The 23,601-nt window shown below is 39.5% G+C and overlaps 1 protein-coding gene across 1 annotated transcript in view; it reads left to right on the top strand.

The window, feature by feature from the left end:
* Window positions 1-23,601, top strand: part of TWF2 (twinfilin actin binding protein 2) — a 94,061-nt gene that overhangs the window by 1,779 nt on the left and 68,681 nt on the right. The window contains exon 2 of the mRNA XM_070738675.1: window positions 15,973-16,050. Coding sequence (XP_070594776.1) covers window positions 15,973-16,050 — 78 coding nt within the window. The remainder of the gene's footprint in view (window positions 1-15,972; window positions 16,051-23,601) is intronic.

The following is a 23,601-nucleotide window of genomic DNA, read 5'->3' as shown; positions in this document are numbered from 1 at the left end:
TCTCCGAAAGAAAGAACAATCTCATGGATACTGATAGTTTAAGCTTCATTAACTATAATTATGCTTGTTACAATATTCTAGGCTTCTTGGATTTGATAAAATTTGTAAACAATCTCCTTTTAGTTAGGGTAGATTTAGCAAGATTACAGTGTAATAACAATTTAAGGTCCGTTCATAAACTAGCAGGCAAACACGGAGAGATGTAACTGGTTTCATCACAATATCACAAGGGGAGTATATGTGATGGTATGTATGTTAGGAAGAACCATGGCTTGTAAGTGTGTGGCTTTTGTCCTGTAAACTATGTTACAGCTGTGTTGCTTGGGCTGGGCTTTCTCATCCCTGATCTGCCATTCATAAATTATTTACTTCGGTTTTTATGTCATTTCAGTCTTTTAATCAGCTCAGTTTTCAGTTCTAATAACTAGTATGGAAACTGAAATGGTAAGCAATGGCACTATACCGTAATCAGTAGCAATAATAATAATAATAATAATAATAATAATAATAATAATAATAATAATAATAATAGCAGCAGCAAAACATCAAATTATACCTGTGGTCCTTCTAATCATCTTGTATTGCCTTTTAGCCCTGGGAGCAGCTAAATTACAAGTCCTCTCCTTTGCCACAAGCCTCAAACAGCCTTCTGTTATAATAATAGGCATGAAGACTTAATACCATGTCATATCATCAAGCAGTCAAAAGAGCTGGCTGCTTTTCTGACTTGATTTTCCTCTAAAACTTAAATAAGTTCTTGCTATTTCTCTTAAAGGTCTTTGCCATGTTTTTTTTTAAAAAAATCCTTATCATCTCTAGAGCAGTGTTTCCCAACCTTGGCAACTTGAAGAGATCTGGACTTCAACTCCCAGAATTCCCCAGCCAGCGCTGGCTGGGGAATTCTGGGAGTTGAAGTCCAGATCTCTTCAAATTGCCAAGGTTGGGAAACACTGCTCAAGAGCCAGTTTGGTGTAATGGGAAGCTAGTAGGCACCAGGCTAGTAGCCCAGAGACTGAATTGTAGTCCTGCCTTAAACTCAAAGCCAGCTAGTTGAGTTTAGGCCAGTCACTGTCTCTCAGTACTAAGAATGAGCAATAGCCAATCACTTCCAAAATCTTGCCAAGAAAATTGCAGCGACTTGCCCAGACAGTCTCCTGAAGTCAACCATGAAAGTATGCACACACAACATATCCTCTTATAGTATTGTCTGTCAAGAGTTTATACTATGTTCTCGTTGGGAAAAGGGAATCTCTTTTTCACCCTCTTTTACACAAATCTTTCTGTGGTCAGTTGTGCCTCTGTTAAGATTAAGTGTTGGGTGAGAATGTCCCATTTGCATGCATGCAAAAAATGAAATAGATTTCTATAGTTATAGAAAGTTCATCATGCTTTTAGTTCATCATGGTCACTGTCTTGGATTCAATCTAGTTACAGATAGTGCTCAATTTACAACCATTATTTTAGTAACGTTTGAAGTTATATGGGCCCTGGAAAAAAAGTGTCTTATGATCAGTTTTCACTTATGATCATTGCAGAATCCTCGTGGTCGTGTGCTCAAAATGTGGGCACTTGTCAATAGTTGCACTGTCCTGGGGACGTATTATCACCATTTCTCAACTGGCTTCCACAAGCAAAATCAATGGGAGAAGTCAGATTGGCTTAATGATTGCATGATGTGCTTAACAATTGAAGTGTGTCACTTTTCAGTAGCAACAGGTCATTTTACATGAAACACAACTCACTTAACTGCCTTGATTAGCAAGGGAAATGTTGGGTTCAATAATAGTCATAAGACCATTGCCTCTTCTCTCCTGAGAGGAGATTGTTTCTGAGTCAATTGTTCTATGGCACAATCATTGAGAGCAGGAATTGTCCACTTTCTTTTGCTCATGCCCCCCTTTTAAACCCCATTTACTTTTGTGACCACAGCATACCTCTAGTTACTATGAAGATATTTACCACCCATGTTGAGAACCATGATTTAAAGTATATTTGTTATGCTTAGTTACACAGCTATTCCCAATTATCCCACTTTTTAATTCCCAAAATTGCCTGCAATGATAATCCATTAAAACCATGGTGTTGAATAAATAGTGGTCCCAAGACTCTACACATAAATGTAAAATCAAAGGCTGGATGCAGTGATTGTTCCATCTCCAAAATATTTTGTTGTTTTAATACACTTTTCATATTATTCTACCTGGCTGTTGGGTCTCTTAAGAGAAATACACAGAACGATGCTAGTTTCATTCTAGCTAAATTAATCAAACATAATTATCTTATTCTGCTTCTTCAACTAATTGCATTGGTTTTGCTGTAGGGTAAGTTCCAAAAATAATTATTGTATACCCAGAGAATTTAATTCTTAATATATATATATATTTATGTGCAAGGTTATCATGGCATTATATTGGAGCACCATGTAGTCTTTTGTTTTTACTTTTTATTACATGCTTGTGGGCATCTTCTCAAAACTTTGCCTTCTGTACTGAATTGTAATTACTATAATCTATTGCTTTGTTCTCATGAATTAGTAGTCCACTTATATTAAAAACTATATTCCACTGTGGATGAGTAGATAAATTTTAATAGGAATTTTAAGCCAGAATTTACACCTGGCATTTATTTTGCTGATGTGGTAAATCATAGAAAAATTATTGCAATTTAGCATGGCATTAATCCTTAAAATGATATTAGTGCGGAGGTCCCCAAACTTGGCAACTTTAAGACTTGTGGACTTCAATTCATAGAATTCTCCAGCCATCTTAAAGTTGCCAAGTTTGAAGACCTCTGCATTAGTGTGACAAATAGAAATTAGATTAGGTTGTGACTATACATAGATAGTCCTCTTTTTTGTATGATTAAGTAGAGAAGGCAAATCAGCAAGAAGCAAATGGAGTGATGGTGATGTGAAAACTGGAACCAATCTGAGTTAATCCAAAGAATTAACTCATTCCTATCTCTTCCTCCTCTAGAGCCAGGAGAAAAATTATGCTGCTAACATTTGATTTTTCTTTCTATTAATCCTTGTTAGTTCTTATGTATGGACCAGAAATTACAATTTATTTCATGCCTATTTCATAACTTGTGATTTGCAGTTGACTTGATTAGAAGCAGATCAATTTGTTGGAACAAGATTCCTGGTATTTTTTGCATTAACCAGGTTTGTGAAAAATGAAATTAAACACAGTGAATCTGCGAGGGCAGGCATAGGGAACATACTAGCCCAATTCAAGTTACTGCTTGTGAACATAGTTCTAATCTGGGCAAAATTAATGGGTAAACCAGAACATTTGTGTGAATGTGTTTCTTATTCAAATACATTAACCTATCCTGCTGTTTCACATAGGAAATAATTAGTTTTGATCCCAAACAAAAGTGTTTCTGCTGTTTATACCCTTTTTGATAGTTTTGTACTTGTACTGGCAAATTGCCCTAGTAAAGCCTTTTGGATGAAAGCCAAATCCTGTTCAAATATTATTATGCAAACAAGTCTGAAGGAAAACAGAAGTGAAGCATACTGATTTGTTCCCTTTTTACTTCTTTTTCTATAGCTGTGAAATGCTTAGTTTTCTGGGATATCTGTATATTTGTATGTTCGAAGTAGTGAATCATCTGAGCACAGCGCTGCGCGATGTTTTAAGGAAACTTGGTTTTAAAGCTGTTTACTGGACAGATTGAGCTAAAGTAATCCAACAGGTTGAATGATCACCACAGTAATACTTCAAAAGATCTTTTAGTAACTCTGCCTTTTCACTGGCTTACTTTAGGCTGATTGTCCAGCCTGTAGCACTTGGGACTGAAGTTGCAAAGTCATGGTGATGATGGAAAATTCATCACGAAGAGATTCATAAAATTCTAACATGAAAAAGAGAAAAAGAACTTTGATCTCTTCTGCCTGGCACCCATTTTAAGTATGCACAGAGGGGTGTATTGTGCTGTGATGAGTTACATGTTATTTGGAAACCAACTGAATGCTCCAAGCCATATATTCTGCATGATGGAGTTAACATTTTGATGGTTCTTCCAGGTACAGTTTTGGTTTCATCGTGGCAATAATTCAATTTAATTCAATTTATTATTTTTTTTATTTTATTTTATTATTTGGATTTGTATGCCGCCCCTCTCCGAAAACTCGGGGCGGCTCACAACAAGTGAAAAGACAATCCAATACATTAATCCAATTAATTAAAATATTATAAATTTAAGAAAAACCCCTATACTAACATACACACACACACAAGCATACCATATATAAATTCAACGAGCCCAGGGGAAGATGTTTAGTTTCCCCATGCCTGACGGCAAAGGTGGGTTTTGAGGAGTTTACGGAAGGCAGGAAGAGTAGGGGCAGTCCTGACCTCCGGGGGGAGTTGGTTCCAGAGAGCCGGTGCCGCCACAGAGAAGGCTCTCCCCCTGGGGCCCGCCAACCGGCATTGTTTAGTTGACGGGACCCGGAGGAGGCCCACTCTGTGGGACCTAATCGGTCGCTGGGATTCGTGCGGCAGAAGGCGGTCTCGGAGATATTCTGGTCCAGTGCCATGAAGGGCTTTAAAGGTCATAACCAACACTTTGAATTGTGACCGGAAACTGATCGGCAGCCAATGCAGGCTGCGGAGTGATGGTGAAACATGGGCATACCTGGGTAAGCCCATGACTGCTCTCGCAGCTGCATTCTGCACGATCTAGATTTGTTTATTATTAGATTTGTTTATTAAAGAAAGCTGGACTTAAAATCTTTTTCCTTGACAGTAATTGCTTCTTTGAGTTCTTGTAATCTTATGCTTGTGTCATCAGTTATTATATTACATCAATTACTATAAAAAAGATGTCCTTATATTGTCCTCTTTTTGTTGTTGTTGCCTTCCATTTTTAAAGAATCGGGACTTCTCTCATGGTTCCTGCCTTTGCATTATTAACTGTTGACTGTTACTTCACTGTAGTTATCTTTAACACTATTAGCTTTCTATGTGCATTAAACCCTTGTTAGACAGGCAATGTCTTACTGCATTTTAAAGATGCATATGCCACAAAGACTGTGCCATGAACTATTTCTGCACACATGCATTATAGCAGTGTTTCCCAACCTTGGGAACTTGAAGATATTTGGACTTCAACTCCCAGAATTCCCCAGCCAGCATTCGCTGGCTGGGGAATTCTGGGAGTTGAAGTCCAGATATCTTCAAGTTCCCAAGGTTGGGAAACACTGCATTATAGCATTTAGACTTATATGCTTGCTTCACAGTGCTTTACAGCCCTCTCTAAGCGGTTTACAGAGAATAAGCATATTGCCCCCAACAATCTTGGTCCTCATTTTACTGACCTTAGAAGGATGGAAGGCTGAGTCAACCTTGAACCTACTGAGATTCAATCTTCCAAACTGCTGGCAGTCGGTGATCAGCAAAGTAGCTTGCACTACTGCACTCTAACCAATGTGCCATGGAGGCTCTATCACTCTACTACTACATTAGTATCCCAGGGGATTATTTCAGTTTCACTTGCTTGCCTGCCTGCCTGCCATCCCCACCCCTGCTCACCTCCATTTGTGTGGCCAAGTTCCTAACAGGCCACTAACTGGTCCCTGGGATTTAGATGACCGATAGGAGAATGATGTATCTATTTTTGTGCTGCTTGATTTCAGCAATTTTCAGTACCATTGACCATCTCGGTCACCTTCCAGGATTGGGCTCTATTTTATGGCAATTCCCTTCCTTCCTTTCCTTGATTTCTCTGTTAGGAGTGATAAACTGACCTTGAAATATTAACCTTCTCAATGATACATTGGCACTGAAATGTAAGCTATTTGAAAATAGCATTATAAACAAATCAGATGGATCTGAGATACTATCCTTCCTTTGTTTATATTGTTTTATTACTGTTGTTAGCTGCCCCCAGTCTGCGGAGAGGGGCGGCATACAAATTTGATTAATAAATCCTAGAGTTAGTTGTATATCAAAGGGAAAGTAGAACATAGTGTTCTAATGTAGAGCCTCAGTGGTGCAGTAGTTGGAGTGTACTAATGCAAGCTACTTCTGCTGATCATCGGCAGTTTGGCAGATTCAGTAGGCTCAAGGTTGACTCAGCCTTCCATCCTTCCAAAGTCGGCAAAATGAGGACTCAGATTGTTGGGGCAATATGCTTACTCTCTGTAAACCACTAAGAGAGGGTTGTAAAGCACTCTGAACTGGTATATAAGGCTAAATGTTATTGCTATGCTATTCTGGAAGACTATGTTTCAAAATCCCCAGTTACTCCTTTGGGTTTAACTGCATCTAAACTTCATTGTCTTATAAGCCTACACTTGGGGCTTATAATTGTTCAGAAACACTAGTGATTCAAGAGCAAGTAAATATCCAAGTCAGTTGTTTGCCTCAGTCAGATACTGACAGTAATTTTGTCTCTTGTGACCATTACGATAAAGATGCTGACTAATTTTACCCTCAGATATAATCATCACAGGGCACCAGCAGACAAATATTGCCTTGTACAATTGTTTTCAGTATCAAACTTTTGTAACATGGAAGTTGATACCTGACAACTGTCAGGTGGAAATTATTGACACCATTGCTAGCTATTTTTTTTCTGCAAGTTCTTCTTCAAGTGAAAGTTCTCACAATATTGTTCTAGTCCAAATATTCAGATCTCTCCAAATCTGCATGTAGTATCTTCCACAAGACTAGGGTGCCATAGCTCCAGAGTGGTGAGCATGACATGCAGTCCAGTCTTCAGATATGCCTTGTGTGGAAAAAACAAACCCAAAGATTTGACAAAGTCATATTTTCCATTATAAAGCAAAGGCACAAATGTTCTGTGACTTCCATGGTAGTTTTTGGACAGTCCTACTAACAGCAGAGATGCATGTAAAACAAGACAGTGAGAACAATCAACCAATACAACAGCTAGCTTTCAGAAGTTGTGGGAGCTTCATCACTTGAGACTTTCAAGAAGAGGTTGGACTGCCATTTGTCAGAAGTGGTGTAGGGCAGTGATGGCGAACTTATGGCACGGATGCCACAGGTGGCACGCGGAGCCATATCTGCTGGCACGCAAGCTGTTGCCCTAGCTCAGCTGCAACATGCATGTGTGTGCCAGCCAGCTGAATTTTGGCGCGCACAGAGGTTCTGGGAGGACATTTTTAGCTTCCAGAGAGCCTCCAGAGGGATGGGGGAGAGCGTTTTTACCTTCCCCCGGTTCCAGGGAGGCCTTTGGAGCCTTGAGAGGGCAAAACACAAGCCTACTGGGGACACCAGAAGTTGGGAATTAGGCTATTTCCAGCTTCCACGGGGCCTCCATGGGGCGGCGGAAGCTGTTTTTGCCCTCCCTAGGCATTGAAATATGAGTATGGGCACTCACACGTGCGTGATAGCACCCACCCACGCTCTTTTGAGGAAAAAAAGGTTTGCCACCACTGGTGTAGGATCTCTTGCTTGGGGTGGGGGAGAAGGTTCAACTAGATGCCCTAATAAGGTCCCTTCCAACTCTGTTAATCTATAACAGTGATTTTCAACGTTTTTTGAGCCGTGGCACATTTTTTTACATTTACAAAATCCTGGGGCACACCACCAACCAAAATGACACAAAATGACACTCTAACACAGTACATATTATACATATAGTTATTGTGATGCATTGCATATCACCCTCTGCGGGGGCTTCTTATAAAAAGAAAAAGGTCAAATATTTACAGTATATACACCATCAAGATAGACATAACCAGCTGAGGCTTCATCTAGTGGTGGCAACATTTACCTCCAGTCCTGACCAAATCAGGACCATGGGGAGGAGTAGCAGTTTCAACTACTTGCCGCGGCCACACAATGACAAGTGTGCGGCAGCCCAAGCGGGGACCTTCCCTGGTGTGGATGAGAGGCGGCCTGCTATTGGTTCATCGCTAGTGGTCGGGATGAATTCTAAAAGGTGATTGGTCAGTGAGCGTTCCCTGTGCCTCCACTCTTCCTGTCGCTGATAGCTGGAGGGATTGTGAGGGGAATGTTTATGTTCAGATGGAGGCAGCTAGTGAGGGGCCGGATAAATGGCCTCCGCGGGCCTTAGTTTGGGTACCCATGTTTAATTTCTCCACGGCATACCTGACCATGTCTCACGGCACACTAGTGTGCCACGGCACACTTGTTGAAAAACACTAATCTATAAGATGTGACAACTGAAGGAAATTGGGAAAGAAGAAGAGCCAATTGAAGTAAGTTCAAAGCAGGAATCCATGAAGCAATGCTTATCATAGGGAAATTCAGTGTTTCGGAAATCCGTCAGAAGCAGGACCTTGGAATGATAGCATGAAATGTACTACCTACTTTCCAAACTCTGAATTGGAAATGAACACAGCTATTTGAAGCCTTTTTAACAGTCATCACATCCAGTGGATTAAAGATTGATAGGCAGAGGCTCAGGTGTCCTATCAGGAGGACAGAATGATTTGAATCAGGAAGGCATCCATTTCAGAGGTCATGTATTATTGAGTCAGAAGTGGTTGGTTACCGTTGATAGACAGAACAAGAGATGCTCAGGGAGAAACTAGGCCTATTCTCTCCCAGCATGATGCTGTATATCTGTGAAGAGAGTATGTGCTTACACTTGTGTTTAATGACTCAATATCACTGGCACAGGATTTAAAGAAGCTACGACAAACAAACTGTCTGGAGATGTTTTCATTTTCAGTTCATACTATATCAAAGTGCTGCGCTATAGTTAATTTTGTGTGCGTGTCAGTTCTATCATATCAGATTTTTTGGGGAGATTCTCAGACTGCTTGAATAAGTCCCCACATTTCCTTGGCAAGGTTTTTCAGAAGTGGTTTGCCATTGTCTCTTTCCATGACCTGAGAGAAAGTGACTGGCCCAAGGTCACCCAGTTGGCTTCATTCCCAAGGCAGGAGTAGAACTCACAGTCTCCCAGTTAGAAACATAGAAGATTGACGGCAGAAAAAGACCTCATGGTCCATCTAGTCTGCCCTTATACTATTTCCTGTATTTTATCTTACAATTGATATACAGTATGTTTATCCCAGGCATGTTTAAATTCAGTTACTGTGGATTTACCAACCACGTCTGCTGGAAGTTTGTTCCAAGGATCTACTACTCTTTCAATAAAATAATATTTTCTCATGTTGCTTTTGATCTTTCCCCCAACTAACTTCAGATTGTGTCCCCTTGTTCTTGTGTTCACTTTCCTATTAAAAACACTTCCCTCTAGTTTCTAGCTTGATGCCTTAAACACTGCACCAAAGTGGCTTTTTGTATAAATGCACTTATTACACTTAGTGAAAAGAGGAGGGTTTTATGATGGAGGACAAAACTTATTTTAAAATCTTATTTAAAATCCAGTTATTTTAAAATCCAGTTTAAAATTCCCATTTTTTCTGTTGGGAAATTTCCCTAATAAGCTTTAGATAAAGTTATGGGCCTTTACTTTAGTTAAAGTTCTAACAATGAAGACCGAATGTTTTGCTGTTAAATAGAGCCTTTATTATATGAAGAGTGGCATTAATCCAAATCCTTAAATCATTTACCCCATCTCCTTAGAAATGAGATTTTTGTTGGTACCATCTGAATTTGTGCAAAGATATTAAGTAAAGCCATTTATTTGAGAACATTTGCCTGTCACTTACTCCTTTTCTTCTATAAGCAAGGAAATTTTCAACCTCTCCATTTAGATATACTGTATTATTGAAGTCTGCCTACCATTAAAGAGTTCACCAAGTATAATTATCTTTCACATTGCTGAGATCCAGTCATTAAATAAACAAAAAAGAAAGGGTGGGACTTTGTACTAATAACAAATGATGTTGGGTTTTTTGTGTTTTGTTTTTTTGTCTTTTTCCATTCACGCATTCACTTTTCATTCCATTTATCAATTCATGCTTTCAGCTTTCTTCTGTTTACAGATGCTAGGACTATCCCTTTCAAAATTGTTGTATGTAAGTCCTGGGGTGGAATGCAGAAGGTTCCTTTTCCTTCCCCTGCGAGATTCAGGAGAGGTGAAAAAAACTGTGATTTTTTTTCATTGTAACACCAATCTTTCGGAATAGCCTTCCATGGGAACTTGAAAAATCACACCTGATTTTTTAAAAAGATAGTTAGAATGACGCAGTTCAGACGGGTTCCGGTTCTGGAGTTAAGATCAGATAATGGAGGCAGTGATAATGATGTTTGGAATAGGAGTTTAATTTTTGATGATTTTTATGATCATTAATGCACTTGTTATGATATGCAAGTTGCCTTTCAGTTTATGGCCATTCATTTTACAACTGCTCAAAGTTGCACCAGTACTGAAAACAGTGACTTAACAACCACTCCTTGTAATTATTGGCCATTGCAGCTTCCCCGTGAATTATGGATCGTTCCACATGATTGTCATTCAGGCATTTGGCAACTGGTATGTATTTATGATGGATACTGTGTCCCTGGGTCAGATGTTCATCATTTGTGACCTTCCCAGGAAGCTTCCAACAAACTCAAGGAGGAAGCTGGATTTGTTACACAACTGCAGCCAAAAGAAGAAAAAAAAGTCATAAAATTGGACATGCCTTTCTTACAATCACCTTGTTAAACAACAGAAGTTCTAGTTACAGTTGTGGTTATAGGTTAATGGTTACCTATATGGAGATTCTGCTATGGTTACAGTATTGTTTTGATAACCTGCTTTAACTGTAAACCACCAGGGGTTTTGTGGAGAGTGGTTATAAAGTTATATAAATAATACCGATTTCTTTTGATTTTTACTAGGCAACAAAGCCAAAACTTCAGAACCTTTCTCTCTCCTTCTCATTTCAGAGAGAAGACGCTGTGTTTTACATAATGCTGCAAAATAATGATTTCATATTTATTAGTGCCAGGAATTCTCAATGTATAAGTGGTAGTATAGAAATAGATATTTCTTCAGAATTTCTTTCAAAACGCAATGCAGCCATAGAGCAACAACAAACCTTTTAATATTTCTAAGGAGCCTCATTTGATTAATATGTGAAAACAGCCTTGTAATACATTGCTGCTGCTTTTAGAGAGGAAGGAAGAAGTCATTGCTTGCAGCTCTGCAGATAAACTGGTTTCCTGATCAGCAAGGAACTGCTAGTTCTATGCAGCACTCTTATGTCTGATAGAAATATGGTTGGAAAATTTTTTATTAAAATACCAGAATCCACTAACTGGAGACTCATATAATTATTGTGCAAAAGCAAAGGTTATCTGTGGTAACCCTAATATTACTGAGCTATAAATCCCAGCGTCCCTAGGAAGCATGGTCTTTGGTGAGGGAACCTGGTAGAGAATAGTTTAAACATTTTAACACCATGCCAAGAGCAACGACTAAAGGGGTGCCTGAGACTGCCTGCCTTTATACGAAGCTTGGTTTTAGCAAAGCATACTTTGTGGGCTCAGCATTTGTGGTTTATTTAACCAAGCAAACAATTATGCTGCCTAGCCTTCTACCCAATCACTCAGTCATGCCGAAAGATTTCTGAGCTACAAGTTTGTCTTGAACACTAGGATGAAATGAATCTCATAGCCTTCATTCCGCACCCATGCACAACTCCTGGGTTTTCTCTCTCATTTTGGAAGAATGTGGACCAAGGCACTCCGTTTTAGTCACTGCTGTTTGCTGGCAACAAAAAATGTTAAAAGGACCCGTAGTCTTTGTATACCGAATTTTCAAACAAGAAGAAAACAGATTGCTCTAGCAATTGCAGGATGTGAAAGAGGATGGGATACATATGTTCTCTCTCTCTCTCTCTCTCCTTATTTGGGTTGTTTTGCTGGAACGATTCTAGGTTGAGTAAGCCATCCGTTTAACTTCTGTAGTTGCTATTTGACAGGGATCTATTAAGAGAGGACCTTCAATGCAATAGGTAGCTGCTTCTTTAGAGCAGTGTTTCCCAACCTTGGCATCTTGAAGAGATCTGGACTTCAACTCCCAGAATTCCCCAGCCAGCATTCGCTGGCTGGGGAATTCTGGGAGTTGAAGTCCAGATCTCTTCAAGATGCCAAGGTTGGGTAACACTGCTTTAGAGCTTGTCCTAAATTCTCGACCTTCCCCAAAGTCTCCTATCATGCACAGCTGGTCTTGGGTCTGTGTTTTCTTTCATTTGAAACTAGAAGCAGTGAGAAGGTATTCTTGATTGCTTTTATCTTACTGCAGTGATGCCGAACCTTTTTTTGCTTGGGTATCGAAAGGGCGCATGTGTTCCCACATCCATGATGCAGTGCCCTTTCTCTCTGCGCATGCATGCATAACTCCTCCCAGGCTGCCCCCCTTTTACATGCGCATAGATATCAATGAAGCTTCCGGATTTCTGGTAGGCCCGCTGGGCCATTTTTTGCCCTCCTCAGGCTTCAGGAACGCCTATTGAAGCCTGAGGAAGGTGAAAAACTGCCCAATGGACCTACCAGAAGTTTGGTTACGAACTTCCGGTAGGCCCATTGGCCCGTTTTTCACCATCCACAAGCTCCAGAGGCTTTCCTGAAGCCTGGGGAGGGTGAAAATGACCTTCCCCTGCCCTCCGGAAGGCCAAAAATCAGCTGGCCAGTGCAAAGATGCACACTGGCAACATCTTGCGTGCCCTCAGAGATGGTTCTGCATGCCATCGGGGACTTGAAAAGCTACTGGTACATTCAAAGAGCAAATACATGAAGTACAGCTAGTCCTCGACTTGCAACAGTTCATTTAGTGGCCGTTAGAAGTTACAACGTCATTGAAAAAAGTGACTTGGGATCATTTTTCATACTTACGACCATTGTGGCATCCCCATGCTCACATAATTTACATTTGGATGCTTGGCAAGGGGTTCATATTTATGACAGTCGGAGGGTCCCAGAGTCACTCATTCATTCATTCATTCATTCATTCATTCATTCATTCATTCATTTGGATTTGGATTTGTATGCCTCCCCTCTCCGAGGACTCGGGGCAGCTCACAGCATATACAAAGACACAGTAGTACAGTTAACCTTTTGCATTCACCTTTTGTAACCTTCTGATGAGCAAAGTCAATGGGGAAGCCAGAGTTATTGAACAATCATGTTACTAATTTAACAATTTCAGTGATTCGCTTAACAGCTCTAGCAAGAAAATTGGGGCAAAACTCACTTAACAAATTTTTCAATTTCACAAATTTTGGGCTCGGTTGTGATCATACGTTGATGTACTTTCAGGCTTCATGAGGGTTCTGAGATCTCTGTGGTTCATGTTTAAACCAATATAAATGTGTGTTTTGTGTGCCTGCTGAAAGCCAGACTGAGGCATGATGACATTTTTGGATAGCTGTGGTGTGCAGTTTCCTGGTTATATGGAAGCATCATAAAGATGAGTCTTGATATGAAATTATTTTCCTCGTAGCACATCTACGCTGCCGTAGCACATGCATTGGATCCCCCCTTTGATGTCAATGGGAGGGAATGCAGTGAAACAGATACTGCTTTGGTGTTGATTGATCCTGAGATGCGTTTAGTGATTGCCCCAGCAACCCTTCAGAGCAGCTGTTCGCTAACAGGCAGCACTGTAATCGCTTCCTTTTCTAAAGTGGAGAAACTGGGCATTTACTGGGGCATATATTTTCCATTTTGCAAATGGCAATGTGGGCCTTGGGTCTTTCCTGCAAGTGGTCTCTCTTATTAAAACCGATTATACACACCAGATTGTACTGACAAGATTCATTTTGGAAAACTTAACACATTCATATAATTATTGTTAAATTTGGTACATTAACCATGACTTTCTTATAAACGGTCACCAATTTTACACTTTTCTGAAATGTATCCATGGGAAGTTTATTATTTGATTCCCCTCCAATTACAGGTAATTCTTTGATTTACAACAGAATACCTCAGCACTGATGGATTGGGACTTGAAAAGCTACTGGTACATTCAAAGACCAAATACAGATTAGACGGGAAAGAAGAAATGGATTATTATAGAGTTTGGGATAAATGTTATAACTGGTTTAAATATAGAAACGATCAATATATAAAATAGAATGCAAGGTTTAAAAGGATCAATAATTAATATTTTCTGTTTAAAAAAATCTTTGAAGTTTCCCCTTTTATTCTATAAAATGTACACTTTTGACAGTGAATATAGACTTAAATGTTCTAATTCCGGATGTAAAAACGTATACAACTCTGTATGTGCTTCTGGTGGAAATTGAGATATGTGTATCTCTTTTTATGTTTGTGAGTTTTTGTCTGTTTTTAATGTTTTGTTTTGTTTTTAATAAAAAAATTAAAAAAACAAAGAGCAAATACTTGACATACGGCTAGTCCTTGACTTACAACAGTTCATTTAGTGACCATTCAAAGTTACAACAGCAGTGAAAAAAGTGACTTATGACCGTTTTTCACCCTTATGACCATTGCAGCATCCCCATGGTCATGTGATCCAAATAACCAGTTCATATTTATGAAGGTTGTAGTGTCCCAGAGTCATGTGATCTGCTTTTGCGACCTTCTGACAAGCAAATTCAATGGAGAAGCCAGGTTCCCTTAACGACCATATCACTAACCTAACTGAAATGGCTCACATTTTATGACTTATCTTACCACAGTTGTTAAAACTGGTAAGAACAGTCATAAAATGGGGCAAAACTCACTTAACGAATGTTTCACTTAGCGACATTAATTTTGGGCTGAATTGTGGTTGTAAGTTGAGGACTACCCGTATAGTCTGAGATCTTATTCCAGTGTAAAACATCTATAGAACAGATGTTTTAAATAATGATTTTCTGCACAGTAGTGTTGCAGTATTTTGGGAAGAAGGATTATACTAAAAGTAGTGGACAGGTGAAAATAATTTCTGGCAGGTGATCCACAAATCAGTGTATTTATTACTATAATTATTTTAATTACACAGTGAAACCAATGATATTGGTGACATTGTACTTTTCCTACTATGGCATTTGTATTCTCAATGAAATGACATTAATGCTTCTGCTGCACGAATCCCAATGACCAGTCAGGTCCCACAGAGTGGGTCTTCTCCGGGTCCCGTCAACCAAACAATGGCTTTTAACTGTTTTTAGTATTGGATTTTGTTATATATTGTTTTATTGCTGTTGTTAGCCGCCCCAAGTCTGCGGAGAGGGGTGGCATACAAATCCAATAAATAAATAAAATGCGTGTCAAGTTCTGACTCACCTGGACATGCCAGTCTTGGGTGAAAGGTATTCAGAACATTTGTGTGGGAATTACATCGTCCATAACCAAAAGTGGTCCAATCCGTGTTTATTTTTTGTATGAAGAGTAAATACTATCTGTTGACTTCAGTAACTGCACCTCTAGTTATTGGCTTTGTGGAAATGGATGCTTTTGTTGTTGTTTAAATTTGGTAGCAATGGAAACCTTACCATACTTTCAAGGTCACAAAAACTATCCTTGAAGAATCCACATCAGACAGGTAGGGGACAAAATGCCAGAGCAGCTCCAGTTCTGATTCCCATGCAGGTGTTTTTTCGTCAGCAACCTGTCCATCCTGGGGTGCAGCAGAGATGTCAAAAGCAAAACATATATCTGTCACAGGAATAAAATCAGAAGGGTTTTTGCTGCCCATCTTTATCCCCATTTTCCAGCCGTCCTCTCAAGTCTGCCTGGTCTGCACAGCAGGATAAGCTGTACATTTAATAAGTTGTAACTTGAGCCCACCTTCCTTTTGGAAGCCAACAGACTGCTAAATTTGGGATATTATGTTTGCCCCAGCCAAGTATCAAGTTCTCCGGGTCACATGTGCTTCCAGCTGGTATTTAACTCTGGAACCTCTGTAAAAGTGAAATGCATACTTCCCCAGACAGGCTCGACCAGAGCTAGAGAAATCTGCTCCTGTTTTTCATTGTACTAGGTTTTTTTACCTTCTTTCAGAGTTTCTCTAATTCCCCCCCCCCTTTTTTTTATTTGTGGTGCCATTCCCTTTATTGCGCCAGAGAGTGGAATAACTTTGGGATTCAAATTCTGATCAGCATGTTTCTGATTCTTTTAGCCACTACGGAATTAAAGGACTTTTTTGCAAAGGCTCGGAATGGTTCGGTCCGTCTCATCAAAATCGTAATTAAGGATGGTAAGTTTTTCATTTCCTTGACATTTTCAACCTGATTTGTTTAACCTGTTCTGCATCATTTTTTTTACGGAGTACAGTGGGTGGGAGTTGTGCGTTCCACCTATCAGTGAGCAATCCTGGTGGAAGCTGTTGTAGCATAATTACTCAGGAGTCAGGACCAAAACTGTGACTTCAGGTGACATGTGTAAAATCAACACAGCTGTACATTTTAAAAAGCAGATAATGTTATTAGTTATTCCTCCCCTTGGCTTCTTTTCCAACAATTCTCCTTGATGTACATAATGTGTTCATGTTTTCAATAATTACTCCCATGAGCTCCCTAGAGCAGTGTTTCCCAACCTTGGCAACTTGAAGATATTTGGACTTCAACTCTCAGAATTCCCCAGCCAGCATTCGCTACCTGTATAGTCTGAGAAACATAGAAACATAGAAGACTGACGGCAGAAAAAGACCTCATGGTCCATCTAGTCTGCCCTTATGCTATTTCCTGTATTTTATCTTACAATGGATCTATGTTTATCCCAGGCATGTTTAAATTCAGTTACTGTGGATTTACCAACCACGTCTGCTGGAAGTTTATTATTATATATATATTTATTATTATTATATATATCATTATTCGCTGGCTGGGGAATTCTGGGAGTTGAAGTCCAAATATCTTCAAGTTGCCAAGGTTGGGAAACACTGCCCTAGAGGGTGGAAAACAGAAAGTCAGTAGCTAGAATAAAGGGATTGTTGTGTGGCCAAGATATGAAGATTTGTTTTCTAATGCAATGGTTTTTCAATAAAGCAGTTCTGTCCCAGATGTCAGTTTTTAAATTACCTTCAAACTATGTGCCTTTTGGTGCAAAGTTCAATAAGAACTCCAGCACGGGTGTGTCAGCATTGCCTTAGTTGTAATATTGTCCAAGAGTGGATCCCGTTGAGTTCATTTAGACTTAAACTAGGGTATCAGATATAGGGATGTTCAAACGTATGAAATGATTTTGTTTGCTTTTAACTGTTTAGGCTTTTTTCCCGTTAATTTCTTCCAGCAAAAGCCTGTGGATTACATTCAGCTCTCAATACCCCTTTAGTAGAGGAGTGGACAAAGCCTACATTGGGGGATTGATGTTTGGGGTGGAATAGCACTACAGTTTAAGGGGCAGAATTGCTATGTGAGGCCTTGTAGGCACCAAGACAGTCACATCACACTTTAAAGATCTTCAGGTTCTGAATCCTTAGGGTTTCCCCTAATTGAGATAATAATTCTACAAAGTTGGTAACACACCTTTCACGCCTTAAAACTCACCAGTTCCTCATAATCCCTGAACTAGGCCCTGCTTACTTTAGTGATCTTCTGAGGTTACTGGTCATGTCACCTGTATCTCCTGTCTTGGGCTCAAAGTTAAAATGGAAAGAAAATGGCCCATTTAAAGATCTGAGCCGGGCCCCACTGAACAAAGAGAAGCCGTATAATATGGAAAAACCACTGATCTGTCTAAAATGATTATCCAGTAATAGCTACGGTATTATGCTTTGAATGTTGGCTCTTTAATATTGGGTTACCAAACCAAAATATAACCATGTAGGGGAGAAAAATAAGAGCAATGTTTCTCACCCTTGGCAACTTTAAGGGGGATGGACTGCAGTTCCCAGATTTCCCTAGCTAGCGTGCTGGGGAGACAAACCCTTAAGTTGATAACGCTGCAAAAACACTTGTTTATGTTTAACAAAAACATTGTACCTGAAGGAGCCTCTATTCGTGTTATACAGCTCCTCCCAATTTAAAGAAATCCAAACAAAATTTTCTCCATGAGAACTAGCCTCTTGTTTTTCCAAATTGTTTATATTCTTGTTTACTGGAGATCAGTTACAGCCTGACTGAATGCCATCCCCATATCATCTTTCAAATGTTCACCTTCCATTCTGCCCTGATATGTTTATTCTGTTGCAGTGGATAGATAATGAGTCAGGAAGATAAACATTTATCCATGACTATAGGCTACCCTAATATTTTTCAAGTAGAAGTCTAGATCTGTGTATGTTACAACTCTTACTATCTAAATTGCTTGAACCTTATGTCACTCTCATTAGATCCCTGTGTAAATTTCACTAGAGGTAGTCCTTGACTTATGACACCAGTTAAGCCCAGAGTTATGTTTGTAAGTCATAGTGATCATTAAGTCAGATGTCCAGGTGATTGCCTCATTTAATGATCAGCATCCCGGCTCTCCCCATTGCAGTCATTAAGCGGACCGCAGGATGCTTTGGGGTTGGCGGTACAGATGCAGGCTCTACTGCAGCAATTCCTTAGCTTATACATGACCTGCCTGGGTCTCCCAGGGCTTCCTCCACACCCTGAGGTACCTGCTTCACTTGTCCCACATCAAGCACCCAAATGTTATTTATGTAACTAGAGGAGAAGTGCAGCATCTCTAACTTAAGTTAAGCTCGTTCATCCAGTACTGGTGTAATTTCGAATGGTCGCTGAAGAAACAGTTGCAAATGTTTTGACTACCTGAACTCTATATTTATCCTTTGTCTCTATATATACACAGACACGGTCATTGGATTCATGGGAGTCCTCCCCTCCACCATTTTTAAATTAAAATTAAATTATTTTACATTTCCGCACTATTCGGCAGTTTATTGGGAAACAAATCCTTATTTGTTTTTAGGTTCTTTCCAATATGCATGTTATTGTATGCCATTCTACCTACAGAACTGCAATATACTTTTGCAAGTTATTTTAATACTTTTTTTGTGTGTTACTTTAACTAATGCCCTTAGTGTTTGTATACCTCTCCCTAATATGGATTTTAAGGCATTATATCAAAAGGTGATTATATTTCAATTTACTCATGTATTCAAGAAAGACAGATTAAATCAATCCCCAGTTCTTTTTCCACCCTTAACTGTTAAACCTCTTGGAGTTTCCCCATTGGCTTAGAAATGATGATGGCAATTTGGCAGTTTATTCAAAGTGGAAGTGTTTTATTTTTTATTTTGGATTTTCAAAGATTTTACAAATAGACATAAGAACAAAAAACAACAAAATAAACACATACAACAGGAGGAAGTGTTTTAGATCTTTCTCCACTTAGCTTCCCAGCCCTCTAAAAAGTAGGCAAAGTCTCACATTCCTTCATGGAACAAGATTTTCCAAACAGGAGAACTTTCATCCACTACTAAATAGGGACAATCTAGGCAGTGCTTCAGCTGCATACTCTTTGGTAAGTTTAGATCTTATCTGAAGCTGAGATGGAACATGACCTTCCCTTTCATGACATCCGTTTTATGTCGCTGATGTGGTTGTTAGCTATTTAGAATGAGTAGATGCATTCTATGAATGCAACCTAGGAAGCTTTTCAGTGGATGAAGTATTTATATCTACCATATGTGATGCACTAAAACTTGAATACTTAATGGGGTAAGTGATGTAAGAGGAATTTAAATCATGACTCTTTCTAATATCTATATTTGGCAAACAAGATAGTACGAGGTCAACAAAGATAGAGGACAGATGCTGAGATGATGGAAGAGAGGGCAGGCCTCTGGAAGTGCTAGACATAACCAACTTAGGGTGAGCTCAGAAGTTAACCTGGGTTAGAACTTGTATAGCAACTGCCTGGAAATCCTTAAGTGAGATTAGGATATTGAAAAAAATCCAGAAGGCAGTGACAAACGGCAATACCAAGAAAACCTACATCACCAAAAGTCAATTTTGACTTGAGGGGGATCTTTACCCTTTTTAAGGAGGATACATAAATCAAAACTCTGTTTTAGAGATTCTTAACAACATGGAAGGAAGGTGAACAAAACAACAACAAAAAAGTTGTTGAAGAAAGTTGCCTGGTTGTTATAATTGAACAGACTGGGAATAGTTTAAGGAATCTGCTGTTGGTATTATAAGACAAATGCTACTTTAACATGAATTATTTTCATGATTTGAAGAAATGTATCTTAATTTTTTAGTTGCCTTAGAAGTATATGCAGCAATTATTAAGTTCTTTGGGGCTGATTTTTGCCTCATGTCAACTTTCAAAGGAGTAGGGGAGTTTCAAACAACTTTCCCTTGTGGAATGAATATATGAAGATGCTTATGGGATGTTCCAAGTTAATTGTGTGATTATCTAGGTATCAGTACGATTTGTGCCTATGATTCCATATGTGTTATTTTGATGTTTGGGAGACATTCTTTCACCTTTTGCTGATGAAAACTGAAAACTGACATCTTTTAGTGCAAACTGCACCCCATCCAAAGGGCATTTGTTTTTATAGTATACTTACAAGGATAGAATTTTTTTTCCAATTTTTCTTTGTTTTAATCAAAGCTGTGACATATCTACACCAGAAGCTTTCTCTTTGCCATCATCAGTTTACTATCCATTTCCAAACCATTAAGTAAATGTTTCTCAGTCTCTGCTTTGGTTGTTTGTTTGATTGATTAATTGGATAGAAAGAATTCTACAGAAAAGAACAACTCCTGGCTTTGATAAACATCAAAAATTTATCTGATGGCCATTAGAAATATGACAGCTGACTCCTATACAGACCAGCAACAAATTCAAAGTGATTTCCTATCCTTGGCTCACAGAGAGTATTCAAGGAATTCGGAGTCATTTTAGCAGTTCCTGGCAATTGTATCAGTAATGAGAGCTGCCCCTGGAAAATTATTTCTGTGGAATGTACTTTTAGTAGCTATTAAAATGGGGGGGGGGGGTTTTTATAATATTTTCCCAGCTTTCAGTTGGCTAAATTTAGTTTTGAAAACAATGTTTGTGGGAGGGAGAGGGAGAGGGGGGAGAGAACCCTTGCCTTAAATGACTTGTGTTGATAATAGAGGTAGATCTTTGAGTACCGCTTTCAAAGTCTGTCCATCCCATTGGTTTTTTTAAAAAAATATGATAACTTTGTTCACTTTCATTCACTGATGTATAACATACCATTTCCTTAAGGAAATACCAATTGTGAGAGGAATCTTCAAAACAATATTTTCAGCAAGGGAAATTGATATAAAAAAGTTAAATGCAATCACAGTTCAGCAAGAATGCTAGATTGTATTCAGTGAGAATGCAATGGTTCTCCTGTTAGTATCTTTTTATGACAGTCCTCCAGAGATGTAGAGCTATCGTTCATTGCTATCTTTTACCACAGAAATACAGTGAGCACCAAGTGTCAAATCAAATGCTAAGTAAAGAGCTGAAGTGCCTTGGTTAATAGCACTTGTATACTGGTTATCCACTAGAACAAGGGTGTCAAATTCAAGGCCCGTGGGCCGTATCTGACCCATGGGGTGCTTAAACCTGGCCCGTGGAACCAGCCTGGAAGTAGCAAGGGATCAATCCACGGTGCATCCGTAACCAAAATGGGATGCGGTAAACAGGTTTTCAACCCGGACAGTCTCCTACAGTATTCTGCCAGCCAAAACCACACGAGCCCCCCACCCCACACATACCCATTTTGGCCAGCAGGGTGCTGCAGGAGGAATCCATCTGGTCTCTCCCCTCCTCCCCTGTTCTGTCGGGCTCTCTGGTAGACTCCTCCCAAAAATTCACAGGTACAAATTTCAGACACACACACGTTTGAAAATTCAACACAATGTTCTTTATAATGAAAATTCACTTAAACTAAGCCTTCTTTTGGTATAGCAAAGAGCACTGTCTCCAAACAAACTGGTAATTTGTACAAGTCCCTTATCAGTTCTGTGATACTTAGCTTGCAGCTGTGAGGCAATTCACAGTCCTTTTTCTTTCACAAAGTGAAACACACTTTGCTCTGGTTTAGTTTCAAAGCGGGGAAAAATCAGCACACAAAAAGTCAAAGTCAGTAAAGCAGTCACGAAACACAAGGATCAGATAATCCTCCACAGTGGCCAAACCCACAGGCTGCTATTTATAGCAGCCTCACTAATTACCACAGCCCCACCCAACCACAGGTGGCCTCATTTTCTTTGATAATAATCTCTCAGTTGTTGTTGCCTATGCATCGCTCTCCGCATGCGTGGCTGTATCATTAACTCTTGTTCTGAATCCAAGGAGGAGCTAGATAATTGATCTCCTTCTGAACTGTCTGCCACACTCTCCTCTTCCCTGTCACTCATGTCTTCTTGGTCAGAGGAGCCTTCATCAGCAGATTCCACCGGGGGCAAAACAGGCCTGCAGCATGTGGATGTCTCCCCCACATCCACAGTCCTTGGGGCAGGAGCTGGGCCAGAGCTAACCACAACATCCACTAGAACAAGAGTGTCAAATTCAAGGCCCATGGGCCATATCTGACCCTTGGGGTGCTTAAATCTGGCCCCTGGAACCAGCCTGGAAGAAGCAAGGGATCAACCCACGGTGCATCCGTAACCTAAATGGGATGCGATAGACAAGTTTTCGACCCGGACAGTCTCCTGCAGTATTCTGTCAGCCAAAACCACACAAGCCCCCCATCCCGCACATACCCATTTTGGCCAGCAGGGTGCTGCAGGAGGCATCCATCCGGTCTCTCCCCTCCTTCCCCAAGCCAACCAGCCCACAGAGGACTACAATTCTGATCCACCTCTCGAAGAAATCCAGTTTGATATCCCTGCACTAGGTGATGATATAGTATGTCACAGCCTTCTTAGATTGGCTGGAAATTCAGGAAATTACACTTATTTAGCAAAAACAAGACAAGGAAAGACAGGTGACAGAAGGTACAGTGAACAGTTACAATGGTATCTTTCTATGCTGTGACTACAGTGTCAAAGTAGGTGAAGATTCCCGACAAACTTAGATTCAGTGCTATAACTGGTTTCATAAGGTAAGTTCCCCAAAATTCAATGGTCATTGACAGCAGATTGTTAATTGGGTAAACGTGCTCTCAGAAGCATCTCTTCTAAACAAGAGCAAAAATTGGCAAGACAAAGCTAGGTTACATAAATGGTTTCCTTTTATACTTTTTAAAAAGTTTAATTAAAGTTGTCACTTATCCCAAAGTATTTTCTTTTGTTTTAGAGAGATTCTTGTATTCAAGTAACAATTACTTGCTTCTGAAGAACATTTTCAGATTTTTAAAAAGAAAGTTCAGTAAAATTGAATTTTTAAAAAACATAGAAATTGGAAAAGGTCGAATTTTAGATGAATCTAAATAATTGGGATTAAAGTAATATTGTCCGCAATGATCACCATCTGTAGGTGTCCTTTGCTGAAAAAGGAGGAGCTTGCAAATGTTCGGGGTTTCCAGTTATGGTCAGCCAAGCAATAAAACAAGCTTTCTCTACATGTTAAGACATATTATCTGGAATCTGTAAGGAGAGGATAGGTTTATCCTGAGGCCAATGCACTCTCTTCCAAAGCTTTACGCGGCCTCTAACATTTTCCCAGTCACAAAAGCTAAATACGTTTTATAGGAATAGTTGTCCCAGATTTAATGGATATGGAAGGTGGGTGGTCTGCTACTTCTTAATAGAAACCCATTTTTCTTACAGAGAAGCTAAATAATGAATGCCTGGAACATCTCTAAGAATAATCCATAAGTGGCCTAAATATGGACATTTCATGTGTAGTTACTTAATGCTTGACTATCATCACAGATAGAAAA

The sequence above is a fragment of the Erythrolamprus reginae genome, chromosome 2, assembly GCF_031021105.1.
Source record: "Erythrolamprus reginae isolate rEryReg1 chromosome 2, rEryReg1.hap1, whole genome shotgun sequence".
Lineage (NCBI taxonomy): Eukaryota > Metazoa > Chordata > Lepidosauria > Squamata > Dipsadidae > Erythrolamprus > Erythrolamprus reginae.
The sequence above is the reverse complement of the archived record's forward strand: the minus strand, read 5'-3'. Positions and strand labels throughout refer to the sequence as shown.